The sequence below is a fragment of the Suncus etruscus genome, chromosome 9 (assembly GCF_024139225.1).
Source record: "Suncus etruscus isolate mSunEtr1 chromosome 9, mSunEtr1.pri.cur, whole genome shotgun sequence".
In the NCBI taxonomy this organism is placed as follows: Eukaryota; Metazoa; Chordata; class Mammalia; order Eulipotyphla; family Soricidae; genus Suncus; species Suncus etruscus.
Window position 1 is genome coordinate 104,230,782 of NC_064856.1, and position 25,032 is coordinate 104,255,813.

General features: G+C 38.3%; 1 protein-coding gene across 1 annotated transcript in view; it reads left to right on the forward strand.

Annotated features, from left to right (window-relative positions):
- The window catches only part of MS4A7 (membrane spanning 4-domains A7), a 48,324-nt gene that overhangs the window by 12,287 nt on the left and 11,005 nt on the right, over positions 1-25,032 (forward strand). The window contains exons 2-5 of the mRNA XM_049780852.1: positions 5,572-5,728; positions 20,446-20,580; positions 22,392-22,448; positions 24,691-24,897. Of these exons, the coding sequence (XP_049636809.1) occupies positions 5,572-5,728; positions 20,446-20,580; positions 22,392-22,448; positions 24,691-24,897 (556 nt within the window). The remainder of the gene's footprint in view (positions 1-5,571; positions 5,729-20,445; positions 20,581-22,391; positions 22,449-24,690; positions 24,898-25,032) is intronic.

Here is a 25,032-nt window from a genome sequence, read left to right on the forward strand (position 1 = left end):
TAACTAATCTTTATTCTAGTCAGCTCAAAAGGATCACCAAGATCCAGGAATCATGTAAGTCTCCATAGAACCTGTGTATGCAGCTGAGCAGAGTAGGTCCTATTGGAATGGTCTGTCCAACCTCACAGATAGTCCAGGTGAAAGGCAATGGCGATGTTAATGGTTTTAGAATTTGCCCCAGTGCCTCCATTGGAGCAAGGAGAATGAGGGACAATATAACAGGATATTTCTTGCATGACATTCAGGACAGGACAAAGAATACATGCAACCAGTAGAGTTCATACAGTAAAACCTTCAAAAAAGAACCAGATAATGAATCCCAACAATAGTCACAATCAATCACACCCCACTGTCTGATATCTGCTATCAGATGGGAAAGGGACTAACCAAGAAAGATATTTGCTGCCCCTCAGCTTTTCATTCCAGCCTTTTTTGTTGGTTTGTTTTATTTGGGGATCATGGCTAGTTGTGCTGAGGACTTACTCTTGACTGCATTGAGAGGTCACTCCTAGGAGGGCTTAGGATAACATATGTGGTGAAGGGGTCAAACCTAGGTCAGTGTTGTGCCTGGGAATAATCTTGGTACCTTGATGGAAACTGAAAAGTCAGAAATGTGTCTTCTTGGGCCCGGAGAGATAGCACAGCGGCGTTTGCCTTGCAAGCAGCCGATTCAGGACCAAAGGTGGTTGGTTCGAATCCCGGTGTCCCATATGGTCCCCCGAGCCTGCCAGGAGCTATTTCTGAGCAGACAGCCAGGAGTAACCCCTGAGCACCGCCGGGTGTGTGGCCCCAAAACAAAAAACAAACAAACAAAAAAAGAAATGTGTCTTCTTACAGATTAGATACTATGGCATGTCCTAAAGACCCCTGTTCTGCTAGACAAAAGTTCATCTTCTCCAAGTGCACTTGGGAAATGTAAAATTTTGCCTACTCCACTACCCCTCTTCCCAGTACTTTCCAGAACACAAGTTTTCTTGGAACTCTAATAGCTCTTCCTCTAACTCCAACCCATGACAGTCTTCCTGAGACATGGCTACATCTCTTTGGACAAGGAGCCAGAGACAGAGAGTGAAGAGGCAGATAAAGGAATATTCACTGGCCAATGAGTTGCCACAAAGTACTCTACTTTGTCAGAACAAGAAATATGAGAAGATTAATCAGTCCTTCCAAATTTATCATTGTTCATCAAAATTACCTGCATTCATATGAATAGCTGTCAGGACTTTTTGTTTTGTTTTGAGGTCACACCCATCAGTGCTCAAAGATTACTCCTGGCTCTGAGTTCAAAAATCGGTGGACACAATGGAATGCTGGGGATAGAACCCTGGTAAATAGCATGCAAGGCAAATGCCCTTGCGTGTGCTATCATTCCAGAACTCTCCTTTTTTAAATGAACTTCTCATCTTTTCTCCTCAATTCCCATACTCTTATTGTGGAATTATGATTATTAGTTCCAATTTAGTAGAATGAGAAAAGTCAGGGAAAGAGGAACTGGTCAACATACTTACAGGAAAGGGGAAATAGCATCCAATCATTTGCTTTCACCAATCCTTTCTCTGTTATGAGTTATTTCTATTTCGTGTCTTTAACCAGATATTGAAATTCAGAAAGAGGAAGCCTCTATCCTTTTCAGATATCTAAAGTAAATTCAGCAAAAGCTCAGATGCTGTGTAATCACAAATAATCTCCTGAGAAAGTGACGGGAAGCCTCAGAGGAAAAGAAAAACCAATAGCACTGTCTTCTATAGAAATAGCCAGTGTGAATTTTTACTGGCAGCTCCATAGAAGTGAACTTATCCATCAGCTCTAGCACAAAAAGCTGGGCTTCACCCACAGGTAGGCACCTTAATTTGAACTGTGATATTTGGGGAAAGTTCACCATCTCCTGAACAGATAACCAGGGATTTTGATTCTCATGTTGTCAATTGTTGGTCCTTTTCATGAGTCAATTCCATTTACTGGGCTCATTCCCCAAAGGATAAATTGGGTGAAGGATTCTTGGGTTTCTTTCAAGATTGGAAGTTACTCTTTGGGGTGTGTGTGTGTGTGTGTGTGTGTGTGTGTGTGTGTGTGTGTGTCTGCATTTCCTGGTATATTTGGTCTTACAATAGCAAATGGTCTTATCAGAGTATAATTAGATTGATTACTACATTTGAATAATAACACTTATAGTGAATTCTGTAAGAAAGAAAAGTTTGTGCATGGAAGTGATTCTCCAGTTGTCCATGAATTTTACTTTTCAAAATTCTAAATCACTCCAAAGTTTTACTCCACTTGATGCACTTAAGGGGCAAAGCATATCTTGCACTGTGGAGTTTGAACATGCTAGCATTCATTTCTAAAATCTTAAAGGGGTCTTCGATGTGCAAAATTTTCCCCAAAGTAACAGTATGTGTCTATAATGAAGTACCACAACGTTAAATGTAGAAAAATGGTTTCTAAATGTTATCCATTTATTGATTTAGAAAATATTTATTTATTTAGAATATTGTTTCTAAATTTTATCAATTTATTTATTTAGACTTGATTTCCTTTAATATAATAAAATATACGTACCGTGATGGGGCTGGAGTGGTAGTAAAACAAATAGGGTGCTTAATTTGCACACAGGTCAATCTAGGTCATATGGTCCCAGCTTCTCAGGAGTGAGCCCTGAGTGTAGAGCCAAAAGAAAGCCCTGGGCACTGCTGTGAGTGGCTCAATTTCACATAACATGAAATTTAACATTTTAATTCATATTCAATATATTCACTTTTACATGTAGCCATCAACAGCAGCAAATGACATATTTTTTTCATCTCCCCCCAAGCAAACTATTTCCGTCAAACAATTTCTGATGTTTTTCCCCACAGCCACAGCACACATACTCTTATTTTAAGTGTCCTTAAAGTTGAGATCTCCTGATGAGTTCCAAGAGTCAAATCAAACAGTGTTTGCTCTTTTATAATGGGTTTATTTCACTTAGCATTTTGTCTTCAAAGCTTGTTCCTTTTATATCCGGTTTTGACCATTTCATTTTTAAACTCGATTCTTTAGTGTCAAAGATGTCTCTAGAATAATGTTGAGTGCAAATATGATCTTTATATGGCATGAATAAAATGACTGCTTATGCAAAATTTTGAATGTGTATAAACAAAGAGATTATGAAAGATTGGGAAGACTATATAACTTGCATAAAGAAATATTTAATGTTCAGGAGCTGAACTTTAAACTACTATATTTTCTTCAAAACATAAACCATTTTATTGCATTTCCTAGTTTATACATTCCTAACCAAAACAATAAGGAACTAATACAAGAAAAATCTACATGGTAGTAGAGAGAATAATTAGCTAGAAGGTATGAACCAGAATTCCAGAATTTCTCACTTAGAATCAAGCTTATCCTGTAGTCTTTGTGTGAGAGATATGGAAAATTCTAGAATTAAGAACAATAAAGGTTTTTTTTTATTTTGAAGTTGAGCTCAGTCATTTTATATACCACCCTTAAATTGACCACATACAGGATTTATTTCTAGTGGTTGTTGTCTAATCTTTTGCCATGTTTCTTTATATCCTGAATATGGCGTAATTGACTGACATTTATCTCTTTCTGACTGACTTCATTTAGTATGCTGGCATCCACTCCTAATCAAGCTGTGGTGAGCTGCAAGGTTTCATCTGGTATTCTGTTGTGTATATAAACCATAATTTCTTTTTTTGTTTGTTTGGAGGCCATTTGGCAATTTGCCATTTGCCCATTTGCCATTTGCCCACTGGCCATTTGCCCAGTGGCCATCAGATGTTACTCCTAGATTTGTGATCATGAATCACTCCTGGCAGATTTTGGGGACCAGATGGGCTGCTGGGGATCAAACCTGGGTTGATCACTGCAAGGCAAATGTACTTCATCCTGTGCTATCACTCCAGCCCATGCTTTAGTTTATTTATCTACACATATGTTGCTAGGCAATTAGGTTAGTTCCAGATCTTAGCCATTGTAAAAAATGCTGATTTCATAGGGGTTTGCTTTATGTCTATCCTACTGGGACATGAGCCCTGGAGAAGAATGTATACCCAGATTTTGGAGGATGGAGAGATCCATAAATATCTGTAAAGTCCTTCTGTTCTAGTTAGTCTTTTAAATTTGCAGTTTCTTTACCAAGTCTATAGTTGATTTGTCCTATGATGAGAGTGTGATATTAACATTTTTTACTTTTATTGTGTTGCTGTTAGTATTTTTCTTCAGACCAGCTAGTAATAATTTTACACAGTTAGAGTAGTAAATCTTCTTTGGTGAGTAGATTCTTTGATCATTATGTGTTCTCTCTTTTATCTATATATCTATATATCTGACCTTTCTTGGACTGAAGATGATTGTGTTTCATATAAAAGAATTTTCCCTCTTAAAGTAGGGAAGTTGGGATCGGATAGACATTGACCTCTGTGCAATATTCCAGGGTTGACATCTGTTAGTGCTTGACCACAACATTGGCATCTTGACCACAACCTTGGCATCTTTTCCACCAGTTAGGATTCAGATGACCACTGTTGCATGAGATGCTGAACCTCCAAACAGACCCTGTATCCACATTAGTGTCTACCTTAGACCACTTCTGGTGTTCAGTAAGCAGCCAGTTCATAATTCATAGCTCTTACACCTGATTAGTCGTAGTGCCTGGCCAAAGATGTGATGGTTCCACTAGAATTTTGTAGGGCAGTTAGATGTGAAGAAGAGGAGGTGTCCTTGTTACCAGTGAAGATGCTACAATGTTGTTGCTTTCTTTTCTTTGGGAGCCTCCCAAGTGATCCTTAATAATCTCCTAGTCCCTCACTGGCAAAATATGCCAGTGTTTCAATTCAAGGACCTGAGGATTCAAGGCCCACTAGACATTCACCCTAACTACTACACTATCTCTTAATCTCCAAACTAATATTCTCATTGAACTGTTAACTTTTTAAAACTCACTTGTACTTATTGTTCTCTGAGTTTCTAATGTACAAAACAGATTTAAAAGAAACTAAACTACAGAATTCTTAGGATTAGAGCTACATGACCTGAATTGTGCCAGAAATAAAATAACTGTTCACAATTGCAAATCTTAAGCCAATGCAGGTAAAGGAGTTATTCTGGTTGAACAGCCCCTACAAGAAAGGAATGTGAAGTTGTATTATTCCACATCTTAATGGAAATAAAGTAATAGCATGATGAAAGACTGAGCAGTAAAGGAAGGGTATGAAAGTTCAGTCCTGAGCCACATGGTAGCAGGATATATGACATGTGATAAAAAGGAGTGGGAAGGGAGCTGGATGTTGGAGAGAAAGTGAGATGGGTGTATTTGGGACTGTATTTGGGTTCATTTCTCAACCATGGAATCCCTCCAAATGTTTTCCATTTCTCCCAGTGGTTATTCAGGCACCACAAGTTACTGACATACCTGCCACTGGTCCTCATCCTCAATTTTGCTCTTAAAAAACTGATTTTCCCCAGAAAGTGGAGAAAAATCATAATTTTATGCCAATTCTGATTCCTACAAATTTCAATTCTCTAAGGCAATCTTGAATCATAATTGAGTTCTGCTACATCTTCCAGAGCCATCATCATCCTCCTGTTCCTAGAGCCCAAGACCAAGAGTAGCAGTAATACCATCACACCAAAATACATCATGAGTGAGTCAAATAAGAAACACAGCTCCCTGAAAGAAGATAACCTGAAGGACTTGACTAAAATTGAATCCACTGTTCTTGGGGTAAGACGGTCTTCTGTTTGGGAAAAATCAGGCAAAGCATTGGAGACATACACAGACTACAGATCAATAAACAATCTGGGAAAATCTTCCCTTTTTTATTTTTCTTTTTTTCAATTTTCTTGTTTGACTCCAGGCTAACTGGGACCTGAAATGGGGCTTCATTTTAGGAAAGCTGTAGTCAGACCTTTCTGTAAAATGAAACTGGTTGGTCTTTCCTAGCTGATATAATCTAGCCTTCAATCATTTTATCTTTAACACAGGAAAGATATAAGTTGAAACATTTTATTCACTATGACTACCGCAGTTTTTTTTTCCCCTTAAATTCCCAAGGCTGGAGCAATAGCACAGCGGTAGGGTGTTTACCTTGCAAGGTAGCAAATCCTGGACTGACCCCAGATTTAATTCCCAGCATCCCATATGGTCTCCTGAGCCTGCCAGGTACAATTTCTGAGAGCAAAGGCAAGAGTAACCCCTGAGTGCCACAGGGTGTGAACCCCCCAAAAGTAACTCTTTAAACATAAGATGAGACCATCAAAATCCCACTCTGTTATTTCTTTGGCTTGGATCACTTTCAAACAACAGTCCTAAGTCATCAGATTTCATATCTAATCACTAGCTGCGTGAGTTAAATTATATCCATGTAGTTCTGAAGATGGCTTTCAAAAAAAAAATACCCAGACTATTTATTCCCATTTTGGGAAGGCTTCCTCTACGATTCAGAGTCAGGCAGCAGCATAGTCCTCTTTATCTCCCTCCCTCCACTGTTCTTATACCCTCAATGTCTTTATCTATCCTGCAAACAGAACCCCAATTCACTCTTGCATGATTCCTCTCCAATCCTGACTCCAAAGCAGGGAAATAAAATCAGTAGTTTTGCCTCTCATGATGCTTATAGATTCATGTTTTTTTTTCCTTTTTCTTTTCAACTTTCCCTCTCAACTCTTTTTTTTTATTATAATATAATTTTATTTTGATCATAGTGGCTTACATATTGGTGTCAATAATATTTTAGGTACATATTCACATAAAATCAGGAGGGATTCCCATCCATCACCAAATTGTTCTCCCTACCCGTCCGTTTTTGTCTTCCCTCCCATTTCTTCTTCCCTCACCCCCAGGGTGGCTAGAATATGTGGTCCCCTCTGTATCTAACCTATTACTTAGTAGTCTTGCACCTGTTTGGTTTTGAGGCCTCCCTTATTTCCCCCTCTAACTGGAGGCAAGACCAGCTATTTCAAGTTACGTGGTTTTGCCTGAAAAAGAAAAAAGTAATAAATTGGGGTAAGAGTCTAATACCCCGAAAATGGGCGGAATCCTTCTAGTGGCTCTCATCATCGATTTGGGAGGTGAAAAGAAAGAGAAGGTGAAACACTTCACCAGTATCAAAAGAAGTGTTAAGTATCCATTGAGGACTCCAGCTTTATCGATAAGCACCACAAAAAACAAACAAAAAAACAAAACATCACAAACAAAATAACAACAAAAACAAGCACATAAACAAAAAAACACACCATGGTCTTGAAATAAGAAACATGGCATAGCACATAACGAAAGAAAAGAGAGGAAGAGAAAAAATAAGTATAACTGGGGACAACAATTTCAATAATCACACCCAAAGAGAGAAATCGACCAAAATAGATAGGTAAATGAAAATAATAATAATAATAAATGAAGGTAAAAAAATATATATATATATATAAATAACCAAGGTTTTGTGCTTTTTGTATTTTTGTTTTTTTCCCTCCTGCCCTGGCACAGTAAATATTGGGGTCATTTGAAAAGAAATTCACTTGGCCTAAAAAATATGGGGTTTCTCCGTCCTTGGAGTATACTGTCATGGGGATCAACTCTAGATTTTGCTCAGGATCATTTACTCTCCCGGTGGCGTTTTTGTGGTTGGTAGACTTCTGCTCTGTCCAGGGTGATACAATCAGAGCTCTGTGTTTAGAGGTCTCAGTATCTGCACAGATCCTGAGATGGGATTTGTGATGAAGTCAGTCTTCGTGATTCTAGAGGTTCTGTTACCTCAGTGTCATTTTAATCCATCTTCTGTGGTTGGTGGTCTTGGGCTTTGCACTGAGCCTAGGATGGCACCTAGGTTAGCGTCTTTCTTTGTGCTTCCAGAAGCTCCATTCCGTTACAATTGTCTCTGCAGGACCTTTGGGACTGGGGATCATGCTTATTGTGCAGGTCATAGTTCAAACCCTAAACTAGGGCTTTTTTATTGGTCCCAAGATGTGTACAGTCTGGCCGTGGTTCTATCAGCCAGTCATCTGTAAATTGCGATCTTGGCTTTTGGACCTACCAAAGGGTGCCAAGTCTTCTGGTTTTGTCTTGTCGTTAGCTGGTAAGGTAGGCTAATCAGCTCTAAGGTCAAGTTGTTCACATTTTCCTCGTTGTCAGGATATCATGTTAGAGCTGGCCCTTGTTGTTGACCCCGCAGTATTAAGGCTGTCCTGGATGGGATTTGTTTCCTGCAGCTGTGTGAAGAGCTGTGCCGTTTCTATGTCTGGGATCCAGGGTTCAAGGCTGGATGAATGGTATCTAATCACCTGAGGTCTAAGTTGATTCCACATGACATATTTTCAAGGTAGGAGATATCCCTGTATTATTAACAACTGTGAGTTCCTATCTCTATTAGATAAGAGCTCTTTTCTCTATGTAAGATTTCCCCTTTATTTAGTGTGCCTTTGCAGGGAGAAATGGTGCTACATTATATTGTCGGTGTATTTGGGGGTGGACAGAGGGGATAACAGAAACAGGTCACATCCCCAAAAACGATAAAAAATAAAAAAAAGAATAAAAAATAAAATAAAATAAAATAAAAATAAAATAAAATAAAGGGAATGACAATGTATATGCTCACAAATGTATATGTAGGACAGGCATTTGAAAAAATAAATTAAAAAAATAAATAAATAAAAGAAAAAGAAATAAAATGAATTAGCGAAGCTTTTAAAGGACCAAAGTGGTGCAAAAAACTACCTTACATTTGGGGGAAAGCCGGTAAAGATGTGGTGTATTACAGGTCTTATGCCTATGTTGGAAGTACAGTTTTTCCCATTGCCTTTTGGGTTTTTCTTGTGGTGTGTGGGTTCCCAGGCATCTTTCTATCCCACCCCCTGGCCTTCTTCAGTTTGGTAAAAATTTGTGGTAGGGAGGTCTTGGAAGAATTCTTGTATTGGGGATACTTTTGGACCTAGGCCCGGTTTCAAGAAACAGTCCACGTTAGGGGGAGTTGGTAGGGAGGGCCACGCAGCATGAGTCCGCAGGGGAGTTGGCTGTCTTTTCTTGCAGGAGACTAGGTGTGGGTTTGACTGGGTGTCCCCTCGCCTGGGTTCTGGGTACTGGTTCGTTGGGTAGGAGGTCGATCTTGATGCCTAATAGATTAAGGACTGAGGGTGAAGAGTTTTAATATGGTGGGAGATCTGGATGGGATTGAGGGGTGAAGGGATAGTTAGATTTCCGGAGGGGAGAAAGGGGAAGGTATATGGGAGGGATATGAAGGGAGAGAAAAGAAGAAATACCTTATAAAGAAAGGGAGAAGAGAATGGTAAAAAAGTAAAGAGAAGAATAGAAAAGAGAGAAATGAAGAAAGAAAAAAAAAGAAAAGAAAAAAGAGAAAAAAGAAGAAAGTAGTGAGAAGAGAAGAGAAAATAGCAAGGGAATGCTGGATTGGTTTATTTGTGTTCGATGAATAGAGCCTGTAGTTTAAGTCCGTACGTCGCAGTTACTGCCTCGGTGATCTGGCTGGTCACGTGCTTCAATTCCTAAAAGAAGGTATAACCTAGAGATAAAGTGTATGTTAAAGGTTTTTCTCAAGGCTATCTCGTAGTGCAAACAAGGTATGGTATCTCGTGAAGTATCCTGAGTTGCCACCTTAGTTTGTCCGCCCTTTGTATCCAAGGGTGCCTGTGGACAGAAAAGCTGAGAGGTTATTTAAAATATAGTAAGATAAAGGCATTAAAACATAGTGTTAAGGTATGTTTCCATTGCAGTCAGTGATTTCCCGTGGTGTTCTATACTTGTGTTCTTGTATGCGATCTCTAAGGGATTATTGTGGGCCTTTGTTGTAGAAGTCTGATTACATACCTGTTCTCTCTATGCTGCTGTCTCTGTTGTTGCTGTTTTCTTTGTGGTATACTGTGTAGTCAAGAGTTTGCGTTGTTCCTTTTTCATGTATTTTGAACACTGCTCCCAAGTATATGTTGACTATTACAGTGCTCAGAGTTTCTACCCTGTTAAACCCTGTTGTTTGATTGTTAGGTATTAGTTGTGTATAAAATATATGTTCTAGGTGCTTCAGAATAGTGCTACCATTCTGTGTTTATCTTTTGTCTTCTGACTTACTTCGTTTAACATAACATGATCTAGGTCCATCCACGTTGCTGCAAAGTCTGTGATTGTATCATTTCTGACTGCCATGTAATATTCCATTGTGTATATGTACCACATCTTAATGATCCATTCATCTGTTGTTGGACATCGAGGTTGGTTCCAAGATTTGGCTATTATACTGATTGCTGCGATAAATAGTGGGGTGCATATGTATTTTGGGATGAATATCCTTCCAACTTGGGGGTATATGCCTAGGAGGGCAATTGCTGGGTCAAATGGCAGCTCAATTCTGAGTTCTTTGAGCACTCTCCAGACTTTTCTCCATAGATGTTGGACTAGGGGGCATTCCCACCAGCAGTGGATGAGAGTTCTTTCATACCGCATCCCCGCCAACAAAGGTTGTTTCCATTATTTTTGATGTGAGCCATCCTCACTGGTGTAAGATGGTATCTCATTGTTGTCTTGATTTGGATCTCCCTGATGATGAGTGAAGGTGAGCATGTTTTCATGTGTTTGTTGGCCATCCTTCTGTCTTCCTCAGAGAAGTGTCTATTCATTTCATCTTCCCATTTTTTTATGGCTTTATTTGGTTTTGGGGGGCTCAGCTTTCTGAGTGCTTTGTATCTTCTAGATATCAGCCCTTTATCTGATATGTCGAGTGAAAAGATTTTTTCCCATTCTGGTAACTGTCTTCTTGCATTAAGTAGGGTTTCTTTCGCCATGCAGAAGCTTTTTAGCTTGATGTAGTCCCATTTGTTTATATTTGCTGTTAATGTTCTTGCCATTGGTGCTCCCTTCTCAAAGACCTTTTTGATATATAGGTCTTCGAGTGTTCTGCCTATTTTATTCTCGATAAACTTTATAGATTCGGGTCTGATTTCAAGGTCTTTGATCCATTTTGAGTTGACTTTTGTATAAGGGGTGAGGTATGGGTCAATCTTCATTTTCGTACATGTGGTTTTCCAATTGTACCAACACCATTTGTTGAATAGACTTCCTTTGTTCCATTTCAGGTTCTTGCCTCTTTTATCAAATATTAGTTGGCTGTATATCTTGGGGTTTATGTCTGGGAATTCTGTTCTGACCCACTGGTCTGAGGTCCTGTCTCTGTTCCAGTACCATGCTGTTTTGATTACTATGGCTCTATAGTATAGTTTCAAGTTAGGTAAGGAGATGCCTCCCAGCTTTTTGTTTTTCAGTATGTGTTTGGCTATCCTGGGTCTTTTGTGGTTCCAGATAAATTTTGTGATTGATTGTTCTATTTCATTAAAGAATGGTGTCTGGATTTGGATAGGGATTGCATTAAATCTATATAGTAGTTTGGGTAGGATAGTCATTTTGACTATGTTAATTCTACCTATCCATGAGCATGGGATGTTCTTCCATTTCTTTAGGTCGTCTTCAATTTCTTTCTGAAGCGTTTTGAAGTTTCCCTGGTATAGGTCTTTCACTTCCCTTGTAAGGTTGATTCCTAGGTACCTGATATTTTTTGATACTATTTTAAATGGTATTGTATTTTTAATCTCTCTCTCCTCAACTTCGTTGTTTGTATATAGAAACGCTACTGTATTTTGTGTATTGACTTTGTATCCAGCCACTTTGCTGTAGTGGTTAATTGTTTCTAGGAGTTTTACTGTGGACTCTTTAGGATTTTCGATGTATATCATCATATCATCTGCAAATAGAGATAGTTTGTGTTCCTCTTTCCCAATTTGGATTCCTTTGATTCCCTTCTCTTGTCGGATTGCTCTTGCTAGGACTTCTAAGGTTATATTGAATAATAGTGGAGAGAGTGGACAGCCTTGCCTAGTTCCTGACCTTAGTGGGAATGCTTCTAGTTTCTCGCCATTAAGTATAATGTTGGCTGTAGGCTTTTCATAGATAGCTGTAACTATCTTGAGGAAGGTTCCTTCTAACCCTATTTTGCTGAGTGTCTTTAACATGAAAGGGTGTTGGATTTTGTCAAATGCCTTCTCTGCATCGATTGATATAATCATGTGGTTTTTGTTTTTCTTGTTGTTGATGTGATGTATAATGTTGATTGATTTGCGTATGTTGAACCAACCTTGCATTCCTGGTATAAAACCCACTTGGTCATGATGTATGATCTTTTTGATGAAGTGCTGGATTCGGTTTGCTAAGATTTTGTTGAGTATCTTTGCATCTATGTTCATTAGTGAGATTGGTCTGTAGTTTTCTTTCTTGGTGGTGTCTTTGCCTTCTTTGGGAATGAGTGTGATATTTGCCTCATAGAAGGAGTTAGGGAGGATTCCTGTTTTTTCTATGGTTTGGAAGAGCCTATGGAAAAGTGGCAGTAAGTCTTCTCGGAATGTTTGGTAGAATTCACCTGTAAATCCATCTGGTCCTGGGCTTTTGTTCTTAGGGAGTTTTTTAATTACATCTTCAATTTCCTCTGAGGTGATTGGTCTGTTTAGGCTTTCTAGGTCTTCCTTGTCCAGTCTCGGAAGAGGGTTTTTCTCCAAGAATCTGTCGATTTCTCCTGGGTTCTCTATCCTAGCTGAGTATAGTTGTTCATAATATGATCTTATGATATGTTGTATTTCTCGGGGTTCTGTTGTAATATCTCCCCTTTCATTTGTGATCCTATTGATTTGGGTGTTTTCCCTCTTTTTTTTTGGTGAGTTTTGCTAGGGGTTTGTCTATCTTGTTTATTTTTTCAAAAAACCAACTCCTGGTCTCATTGATTTTTTGTATTGTTTTCTTCGTTTCTATGTTGTTTATTTCTGCTCTGGTTTTTATTATTTCTTGCCTTCTGGTTGTGGTTGGGTTTCTCTGTTGCTGTTGTTCCAATTCTTTGAGGTGATCTTTTAAACTGTTGGTTTTGTTATTTTCCTGTTTCTTGATATAGGCCTGTATTGCTATGAGTTTCCCCCTAATTACTGCTTTTGCTGTGTCCCACAAATTTTGACATGTTGTCTCTTCATTATCATTTGTCTCAAGGAATCTTTTTATTTTTTCCTTGAGTTGTTCTTTGATCCAGCTGTTGTTGAGCAGCATGTTGTTTAATCTCCAGGTATTAGTTTTTCTCCATTGCTTCTTCTTGATGTCAATTTTGATCTCTGTTGCATAGTGATCTGAAAGGGTACTTCTAATGATCCTTACCTTTGTGGTCTTATATAGGTTGGCTTTGTATCCTAGGACATGGTCTATTCTGGAGAAGGTTCCATGTGGGCTTGAGAAGAATGTGTATTCTGCTTTTTGGGGATAGAGGGCTCTATATAAGTCTATTATCCCCAAATCTTCTAATTTTTCATTTAGAGCTCTTATTTCTTTGCTATTTTTCTGTTTGGTGGATCTGTCCAATGGTGAAAGTGGAGTATTGAGGTCCCCTACTATTATCACATTTCCCTTCATGTGTTTCTCCAGGTTTACGAGCAGTTGCCTCACATATTTTGCTGACTCTAGATTAGGTGCATAGATATTGACCAGGGTTAGTGTTTCTTGGTCCAATGTTCCCCTGATCAGTAAGTAGTGTCCCTCTTTGTCTCTGATCACTTTCTTGAGGTTGAATGCAATTTGGTCTGATATAAGAATGGCTGTCCCTGCTCTTTTTTGTTTTCCATTGGCCTGAATAATTACTTTCCATCCTTTTATTCTAAGCCTATGCTTATCCTGTAGCTGTAGGTGTGTTTCTTGCAGACAGCAGAAGTCCGGTTTATTTTTCCTAATCCAGTTCTCTACTATGCGTCTTTTAATTGGAGAGTTTAGGCCATTAACATTTAGGGAGATTATTGAGAGAGAGGACTGTTGTGCAGTTGTGTTGTGTAGGGTGGCTTTTGTTACAATCGGGGGTTTGGATTGTGTAATTCATCTCTGAGTAGGTCGTTTAGGATCGGTTTTGTTTGCACAAATAGCTCTAGTTCGGTCTTGTTTGAAAATGTTTTTAGTCTGTTCTCCCATATGAATGATAGTTTTGCTGGATATTGGACTCTAGGTTGGAAGTTTCTTTCATTCAGTCGTTTAAATATGTCATTCCACTGTCTTCTAGCTTGAATTATTTCGACTGGCAGATCTGGTTTGATTCTTATGTCCCTACCTTTGTACTTGAGGTGTTTTTTCTCTCTTATTGCCTTAAGAAGTTCCTCTTTCTCTTTATTTTTAGCCATTTGGATTACTATATGTCTTGGTGTTGGTTTATTGGGGTCTATTTTATTAGGGACCCTCTTGATTTCCTGGATTTGCCCTGAAGTTTCATTCCAGAGGGTGGGAAAGTTCTCTGCTATTATCTCTCTGACTACTTGTTCTTCCCCTTTCCCTATTTCCTCCCCTTCTGGTATACCCACGATTCTTAGATTGTTTCTTTTGTCCTTGTTCATTAGGTACTGGACTTTTCCTTCCAGTGCTTTGCCTTTTATTTCTTTGTTGGTTTCTTGGTCATTTTTTGTTTGCAGTTTTCCTTCGAGTTCTTCAATGTGTTTCTCCAACTCTGTGTTTCTGCTAGTAAGGCTTGTTATTTTGTCTGTTAATTCCTTCACTTCTTTTTGTATGGACTCTCTCATACTCTTTAATATTTCTTCTTTAATTTGGCTAATTTGTTCCTCGATAGATATCTTATACTCGGTAGCTAAGGTTTCTCTCATTGCTTTTATTGATTCTTGCATTTCCTTCCTCATTGCTGCTTTTAGATCATCTTCCCACGAATCTGTGCGTTTTGGCGGGCTTGGAAACTTTTTAGGGTTTGTCTCCATATCTTCAGAACTTAGGGTTCTCTTTGATTTACCCATATTTCTTTGTGTTTAATGGTGTGCTTTGGAGTACTGTTCCTTCCAATTTCAGCCTGTTTTGATCCCCTGTGGTGTGGGAATGGGTCCCCTCCCTGAGGGTGGATCTAGGGGTACTGTTGGGTGGGTTTGCTGCGGTTTGGCTCCTCCTTTGCTCTTTCTGTGGCCTAACCCGACGGGGGATGGGGCGTGGAGGGTGTTCGCACAGTCGGCGTGTATGGGCGGGGCTTCCCTACCTTTTCTGGGGCAAGTGAAACCCAGCCGGACTGGCTGCAGTTCGTGGGGCCCTTCCCGGAGCAAGAGAGACCCAGCTGGAGCCGGCGGCCTTTTGCGTGCTCAGCGTGGGTGGGTGGGGCTTCCCTACCTTTCCTGGGGGCAAGTGAAACCCAGCCGGACTGGCTGCGGTTCGCGCGGCCCTTCCCAGAGCAAGAGAGGTTCCCTCTTAACTCTTAAAAGCCTAGCATTACAGTCTATCTGCAAGGTCATCTGCTCACTTGAGGTGGGGGGGGGGGGAGAGAATATCTGAATTATTTTTTACCCTAGTTACTCTTTACATGTTTGTACATTTCAATACATTTCTAACACTAGGATATAATAATTATTTCAAGCAATTGTAAGCAGTCATGACCTTCAAAGATTTTTTAAGGTGAATTCTAAAATATTATGTATAATTGAGAACTGATAGTATTCTGAGTCAAAGTTGCATACGTATACCTTAAACTATGTCTTTAGTTTGGAAAAGCCTGTGAATAAGTATGACATAATACCATAGTCTATGACATTAAGGTGTCTGGGAAAACAAAAACATTTGTGTCACAATCTGGCTTAGCATTTCGTGAGAGTTGGCAAAAATCACTTTGGGTGAAGTTTATGGCTACGGTCATCAGTAAATCTAGCTCACCACAGGCGGGTCTAGAATGTGGTCTGGGTACGTGATTTTACAGAAATGTGGTGGATGGGAGTATGCTGTTCTGTTTTCTGGTTCTCAGCTTGCAATTACGCAAACTGCTGATCACATGATCAGCTCAAAACTATACTCTAGTGATTTAAGCATCCTTGGTGATCGGTGTCACTGATGAACGGGAAAGCTGTCAATAATTATTTGCATTGTGCCATTATGTTATTTGTCCTTTTTCCATCACTATGAATAAAGCCTCTGTCTTCCAATTAATGATAGCTTTTGGCAAAATAGATCTATTCCTCTATCATTTGTTCCAGAAATTGTCCCCTTTCTCTTTGCAAATTTTTCATAAATTCCACACGCATAAAACTGTACTACAATTTCTCCCAATAACACAAAGCAACAGCAGCAAAAAAAATATTTTAATGGGACACACTTTCTGTATAATCCATGTTTTGCTACTTAATCTTGTCAGCAATACTCTTAAAAAATGGTAAGCTTGAACATCTCCAATTATTCCTTTTTTTCCAATGATTCTTGGATGATATTTTTTTAAATCATATTCACTAAGACTCATTCCTTTTTCTACATTACTCCCTCAATTCCCCAATCTGTGTAACTTTCTTGAGCTGATAGAAGTTCTTTAAATTGACGACTCTCCAACATTTGATTCACTTGACTTATTGAACATCTTGAACAAACTTCTCCTCTTCCTTATGTGCTACTTTTTTTTGTTTGTTTTGGTTTTGGTTTTTGGGTCACACCCGGCAGCACTCAGGGGTTACTCCTGGCTCTATGCTCAGAAATCGCCCCTGGCAGGCACAGGGGACCATATGAGATGCCGTGATTCGAACCACCATCTTTCTGCATGAAAGGCAAATCCCTCCATGCTATCTCTCCACCACCCCCTTTTTTTGATATACTACTTTTATATACCTTTAATATCTTTTTGTTTTTATGATCCTAACCTTAATATGAGCCATAAATATAACATCAATTCCATTCACTTTTTTGTTTATCCCAATGGCAACACCATCCAATAACATTGACTTAAATAGTATATCTGCTTATTCTTTGTTTTTAAAGATCATATTCCTTATGGTTTTTTATATTTTTAGTAAAAAAAATATTTTACTAAAACGTAAGATTTACAGAAGTTTCCAGACAAGCCATAAAAAATGATCATAAGCTTTTCCTTGAAGGAAGGACTCTACACTTCACACCAAAGTCACAACCTTATTAGTGAGGGCTGTGGTGTTCATTTAATGTTCCCATTTTGGTTCAAACAATCAAACTTGTCCATCTACAGTGTGTAAATCAAGTTAGACTTAGATAGTATATTTTAAAGAACTGGTTAGCTACTTTTAACCAATACAATAAGATCACTATAATAAGGGGGGAAAAGAGTCAATAAAACTTAAAACTACTTCCTCTCAAAAAATAAAATAAAATAAAGCACCCACGCCCTTTCAGCTAACTTTACAACTACCTTCATTTACAGTGCTCTATGCTTAAACCAGGATGGGGAAAATGAATAAAAATATTGAAGAGCCACTGCTTTTAAACATTTCACAACAATCCAGTTGTTATCTCTAGCCTCTGTTCATGCTTTTTACAACAGTGAATCAGGACAAGACATAGATTTCCTAATGTGCATTTAATCACCAAAGGAATGAAGAAATCTGGGCTTTTATTGTATAATGTTTCTAAGCTATAGGCCTTATTTTTTCATATTTTTCCAATTGGTGATGCCTCTAGACCAAAATCTATTCACATCTACCTTGGGATGTATGCTGTTGCCATACTTTCCAAACAGAGATCCTGATCTCCTAAATTTGGGGGGGTCACACTCAGAAGTGATCAGGGTTTACTCCTGGCTCCATGTTCAGAAATAGCTGCTGGCAGGCTCAGGGGACCATATGGGATGCCGGGATTTAAACCATTGTCATCCTGTGTGCAGGGCAAATGCCCTACTGCTGTGCTAACTCTCTGGCCCCCATAATTCTTTAATTTCAACTCATAATTCTAGTTGCCCAAGCAAAAATCCTATGAGACGAACTTTATTACTTTTTTTTGGTAACCCAAAGGATTAAATCCATATAAATTGTTAGAAATTCCTATGGGTTGAATCTCCACCTTACGTAGAATTCACCCACTCCTTACTACCTCTGTTAATCACATCTGCTTTCAAGTCAACATTATCTCACTTATAAATCATCACAATTCCCTTTTTCATTTTATTTTTCATAACCATTCTATTGATCCCACATAATTTTTTTATAATCTCTGCTCAATGTGCCAAAGCAATAGTACAGTGGGTAGGGCATTTGCCTTGCACAAGACTGAACTGAGTTCAAGCCTTGATGCCCCATATGGTTCCCTGAGTCAGCCAGTAGTAGTGCTTGAGTGTAGATTCAGGAGTAACCCCTGAGCACCAGTGGTTGTGGTACCAAAACAAATAAAAATATACTCAAATAAGAAGGATAAAATGTATTTTAAGGTATAAAGAAGATCGTAAAATTGAGTGGTTTAACTTTATCCAGTGGACTTCTCTTTCTATTCAAAATGAAGGACAAAGTTAAGAGAATTAATAAAGTTTTCTATAGTTCACTCTGTGCTCCCATAATTTCTCAGGACTCATTCATTTCCTATTACTTTTATCTGATTTTATTCTATTTTTTGTGAGGTTTCTCTTTTAAGGGATACAATGCACATTTGTTCAAGGGAAGTCATTTTCATTCATGTTTATTCCTCCCTTATTTGGCATACACAATAAGTATATTAAATAAATAGTGATGACACCAATGGCTTGATTTTCCCAACTCCTACTATTTATACACTGCATATTCATTAAAAAAATGTAAGAGTGAGAACTCTAAATACAATTAACAGGGTTAAAATCTCTATTTCTTTACTTGGCCATTTGTTCAGAATTGTACAAGTTACTTTAATTCTTGGTGTTTTGCTTTTCTTCATGAATAAGTTAAGATGAACAACCAGAAAGAAGCAAATATTTAACAAATGAAATATGTCCCTATAATCATTGATGCAATAAAAATATAAACTATTAAAACCCGCATAAGTGCAAAAAGATAGTTAAGGGGTTTCAATATATGCATTACATATTGCTAACTCATGTTTGATTTCTGGCACCTCACAATTCACCAAGCATTGCGGTGTGCATCCATGGAGACCATTAATTCCTACTGGTGTCACATGGATAACCCCCAATATTTAAGAAAATACTGCATCTGAGACTAATGCATCGTTGGAATTTTGTGTTGACCAAACACTCAGGCTGACTAAGTATCAGTGAAATAGGACCTGAGGTTTCATAAACATCCATTGGAAACTCTTAAAAATTAAAACAAAATAAAATGGCATCCATTGATAAATAATACAATTGTGAGGGCCGGAAAGATGTACAGTGGGTAGAGTGCTTGCTTTGCACATGCCCAACCTCAGTTCTTTTTTCTTTTTTTTTTTTTTTTTGAGGAATTTTTTAAATAATTTTTATTGTGACCAATGTGAATTACAAGTCTTTCACACTATATTTAAGGTACAGAGTGACAGTGAATCAGGGCCATTCCCATCACCAGTGTTGTCCTCCCTCCACTTCCGTTCCCAGGATGCATCTGAGACCTCCCCACTTTGCCCCCTGGACTGCTAGTGTAACAGGCCCCTTTGTGTGTAGTTTATTATAGATTAGGGATATTGATTCTGTTGTCATTAACATTGGGTTTGGTGTTTAGGTCTGATCATTTTCTATTTCCACCTAAATTTCAAGTGACTCTTTGCTCCTAGTATCATCTACCCCCCCCCAATTTATGAGACTTAACATGATAATTCAAGTTCTGTGGTTCTGTTGGAAAACAAAACAAAAAACAGCAATGACAAGAAAACACAAAAGCAACAAGAAAAAAAAAACCAAAACAACAATAATAAGAAAGAAAAAAAGAAAAATAAAGGGAAAGAAAAAAACAGGGGAAGGACTAGTGTGGCAAGAATTTCCCAGCATATCATATAGTACCCTGAGCATCACCAGGATTAATTCTTCTGTGCAGGAGTAATCTCTGAGCATTGCAGGCTGTAAACCCCCCCCCACAAAAAAAACCCTAAAATAAATACGAATTATGACACTCAAAATGGCCTTTTTATCTTATTTCAATTGAATAATTATATTTCCTTGATAAGATCACTTTATATAAACCATCTAGCTGTAGATAAAACTGTCATCTATTTCTTCCAGAGACAATCAAAAAATGTCCAATATCTTTTTTTCCAAATAAAGCTATCTGTCTATATGTTTACTCTGATTTTCTAGCTTAATAATCATATCATAAAGAGGTTAATTTTCACATAAATTTTACATAAATTTCATATACATTTCTCATTTCACACTAAAAAATCTCTTATAACTTACAATGTGCATTTAAGTACTCACTTTTATCTATTTTGAGTGTGTTTTAAGTCTTTAAGACTTCTCACCTTAACCTGAGTTGTGGCCCCATTTGGGATCATTTAACTGAATATAGGCGTCATTTTTAATAAAACTTCTAAATGATTGTTTACTAGTAAATGTTTTATATGCATCCCTATTTTATATACTTACATACATACCTATTTTCTATACATGTATATTATGTAATATTATGCTATGTAAAAGTGTCTTGGTCTGCAAAATGGGAAAATGTTTAAGAAGCCTCATAACTAGAATACTCCTATTTCTCTTCCAGACTCTTCAAATGATATGTTGCCTGTTGCTCTCAAGTTTGGGGGCTATTTTGTTTTCTGCTCCCCATACTCCCTACTTCGACACAGCTGTTTCCATCATTTTGATGTCCGGGTTCCCATTTGTAGGAGCTCTGTGGGTAAGAGAAAACAGGTTTCCAAGACCTGTGCTTTATGAATATGAACAACATGATACGTCATAGATAACTGAGTGACTGAGCCCCAAAAGATAGGAAGACAGGAAAATAAAACTCAGCCCTTCGAGACACCCTCTGTTCTTATTTCTCATCAAATATCTCTAATTCAGGGAAGCCAGAGAAACTGCACAGCAGGTAGGGTCTTTGTATTGTACATGTCTGACCATGTCTTTTTGGTTTCTGCATCCCATAGGTTCCTCTGAGCCCACAAAAAGTGATTTCTGAGTATAGAGCCAGGAGTAAGCTCTGAGAACTTTTGGGTGTGGCCCCAAAATAAAACAGACAAAAATTATAATTTAGAAGAATATCAAAATTACCTAATCTGTCCTCCCACTGGCTAGAGAAGGAGACAAAAGAGAAAGAAATCCCAATGGGCCAACACCATCTCTTACCTGATATTATAATGCACTCTTACAAAGCAGAATTGTGACATCCTTTGGGGGAGGGTTGATAAAGCCATTTTATTCCTTTGCTTTTAAGAATCATCCTTTTTTTAGTAGCTTGAAGCCATTTAAGAAAATTAAAAATGAAGGGCCTGAAAGATAATAGAAGTAAATGGGACACTTCTCTAGCTCATAGCTGGCTCATGTTGAAAATTCATCAGCAATATATTATCCCAAACCCTGCCAGGAGTCATTTCTGCATGCAGAGTCAGGAAGAAACCCGGAGCACTGTCAGGAGTGATTCAAAAAACAGAAACTTTTTTGAAAATTTATTGTCAGCACACTTGTTAATGCCATTGGTTCTCAGAGAAGTAAGCTGAAACGATAAGGTTTATGAGGGCAGATTCACTTTTGTTGTGTTTGGATGTAAGTCTGAACTGTAGAAAATGATGTTTTTACTGAATTTCAACCACTTTCACAAAAAGCCCAGTGGATCTTTTTCTGGAGAGAACAGTGAAGCTAGACTCACATTTTCCTCAAAAGGTAACACAATTTTCATGTAAAAATGAGAAAAAAAACACATATTCTGGGCTGATGAACTATATCCATGCACCACCTTTGTATGGACATAGGATTTATGAGAATGTGTCCTAGGCAGTCAGATAGGATGCTCTCCTTCAAATCACAGTGTATCCTTAACTACTGTGTCTAATCAGTAGTTGTGACTCCCACAATCTCTTATGGAATTAGCTTGCACCAGACCCCCCCTCTGTGATTTCTCAACCCCAAAACCACATTCTTAACCAAGGTTTCAGCTTCTCAGAACATCCTCTTTCTACCAGCTGTTCCTTTATGTCACTGATTTCTGGAGTATTGTGATAGTTTTACATATGTCCCTTGTACCTCTCACTTTCCTCAACCCCCAGTCTTACTCAGCCCATTGATACCAATGTTTTGAAGTCCAATGTGTTTCTGTGCTTTACACTATCAATGTTTTCCCTCAGTGCTTCTGTTTTACTATTACCATTTTTTTTATTCCATCTTTCCTTTCATTGAATTCCTTTCATTCCTTTCCATCTTTCTCAATCTGCTCTCTTTGAGGGAGCATCATCTCCTCCCTCCCTCCCTATTTAATTTGCTTCTTCAGGTCTGAATGGTTCTCACTAACTGTGCTTCAACCTTTTCTTTAAAGCCAATGTAAGGACCCTAAACATGGGAACTGAGCCTGTTGAGATGGGCTCATCCCAGTCCTCCATTGTTCTCTCCCTAAAGTTTACCTTTCTTATTGCTTGAGTTATTGAAAGGAAAATGATATTCATCTTTTCTTTCCATGAAACAACAAACCTGATTGTTTTTCTCTTTTTTGAATAGTTTGGCATTACCGGTTTCCTCTCAATTATCACTGGAAAAAAACCAAGCAAGACCTTTGTAAGTATGAGAGCCATCAACGTTCAGCTGATTGTAGTAAAATTAACCTCTGGGTTGATTCTTCCAATTTCAAAGTTCACCTTGACTCTGTAGGAAACTATAGATTTAAGCAGGGTAGATAGTCCCAAATTCTCCCCTCTGGTGAAGTTCTTCTCCATTGGCAGATGAAGGAGTAGATATTTGTATTGCAAATGACTATTCTTTCCCCAGTAATGCTCTTGTATTCCATTGTAAACTTAGAGAAGACTTAACCTCTATTGCTTAAATGGTAGAAATTTAAGAATATAGCATGAATTACCTACAGTTTATGATCCTAACCATGAATAGGGAATACCCTCCTTATTTAAGGCCATAAATTTTTTTAAATGTTACTTCTGAGTAAGTTGATATTTCCAAATGGCATAATCAGAGGAACATGATTATTTTCTATTATTAGCTACTAGCTCCTATGACCTTAGAAACAAGAAATTATCAGATTATTGTGACTTCTCTAACAAAGGTCAGAAGAACATGGGGCTCTATGTACTTTGCTCCTCTTAAAATTCTCACTCACTAACCACACACCCATAAAGGAGTATCACATCCTGAACCAGGAAATCCATATCTAATTAGCCAGGAATGAGGATACCAAAAGAATTATCTATATGACAGGGCAATATTCTTGATGCTAAAAGCTAAAGTCTATATCTCAGAATTAGTAAGCAGCATTTTAAAGATTACAAACTATTATATACTCTCGAACTGAAACCAGAAAACATATTCTGATCTCCCAGTTCTTCCATCAACCTACTTCATCTATATGCTTGAAAAAGTTTCTTCCAACTTGGTACTTTGATTTTCTCCCTCAGACAAGGAAGAAGGCAAATCAGTAGCACTCAGGGGTAGCTTTCCAAATGCCCATAATAATAGTAGAGGAGAAAACTATATTTAGAATGAGATAACAGTGTAGGTGGGCTTCTCATATGGGGCACAGGATAATATATAGATTCCACTGTCTATTAATTTCACTTTTTCTTCAGACACTTGATACTCAAAGACAGAAATACAGAACCAAGGGAGAAGAAGGCAGAGCCAACACCCTTTCTTTCCCCAAAACTCTAGATCCCACAATATCTTTCTATATTTCAAAGAGAAAGGAACATGGATGGAATAGTTGGTTGTTGGTTCTCATAGGACAAATAGAACGCTAAGAAACCTTTTAACTTCTGCAATGTGTTTCTGCCTTTTTGTCTGAATCTGTATCTTCATAGAAGAAGAAGCTATAGATGGATTTTTTCCCAGGAGAAAATAAAGCCCTTAAAACAGTAGAACAATTTCAAGTCTGTTAAAGAAGTCAAAGGAGTTCATTCTTTGACTTAAGTAGCACCCCTCTAGTTCCATTTACTCCAGAGAGTGGAAGAACTCAAGCTCCTCTCCCTGAGGGGAAATTATTCATCAATATTTTCAATTCAACAGATATATTGCAATGACTACATGACTAGATTCAGTTTCCTGGGAATAGTAAGACTAGCATGCCAACCACAAGGGATCTTTTGAAGCTCTACATTTTCACTGCACACAGGTTCACTTCTGTATACTGGTTTTTTATGAAATCTTCAGCTGTAGCACAAATACGAGTTCAATAACTCGTGTGTGTGTGTGTAGACCCTCACTACTTTCTTCTCCATGTAGATACCTGAATTTATACATAGATTTTGTATCCCAAGCCTTTAGATATTTCTGCTATCTGATTGGTTTGGTTACACCTTATGAAATGAGGGGTATGACCATCAGCTTATGCATGTTTTATGCAAATTGGACCAATTGGATCCTCTCAGTAAATGATGACCAATAAGAGGTCTTAATTATCTAATGCCCTCTCCTTGTTTCCCTTGTAAGACTTGGTTTAGTGAGAGAAAAGGAAAAACTAGAGCCGGAGAGATAGCATGGAGGTAGGGCATTTGCCTTGCATGCAGAAGGACAATGATTTGAATCCGGCATTCCATATGGTCCCCCGTGCCTGCAAGAAGGGATTTCTGAATGTAGAACCAGAAGTAACCCCTGAGTGCTGCCGGGTGTGACCCAAAAAAAAAAAAAAAAAGAGGACAGGGGAAAGTAGATGATGCTGGAGTACGCAAATGAGAGTGATAAAGAGACCAGTGGAGTAATATTGCCCTAGACGTGGGGCAGGGAAGGATTGGGAGAGTGACATTATACTCTATACTCTATACTCTATACTCCCAAGGCGAAATTTCTCTTCCAGGTCTTGAGCAGCCTGATCTTAAACGCTATTAATGTTCTGGTGGCTGCCGTAGGCATCTTCCTCTTTGCTACTAGCCTGAAAGCCCTGAAGACTGCCTCTCAGCAGTGTAACTCCGGAAAGAATTTTCTGTCCTCAGAGCCTTCTGCTTCCTACAATTATTCGATATACAAAGAAAAGGAGTGCCTCATCATTGGCTCCAGTCTCACTGTAAGTAGTTTGGGGTTGAATATGGAGTCATGTGGAAGATGACTGTCACCTATCCACCTGTAGCATCAGCTCTGCTTATTAAGCTTCCTTCAGTCAACTTAGTCTCATAAACCTTATATTTTTAAACTATATTTG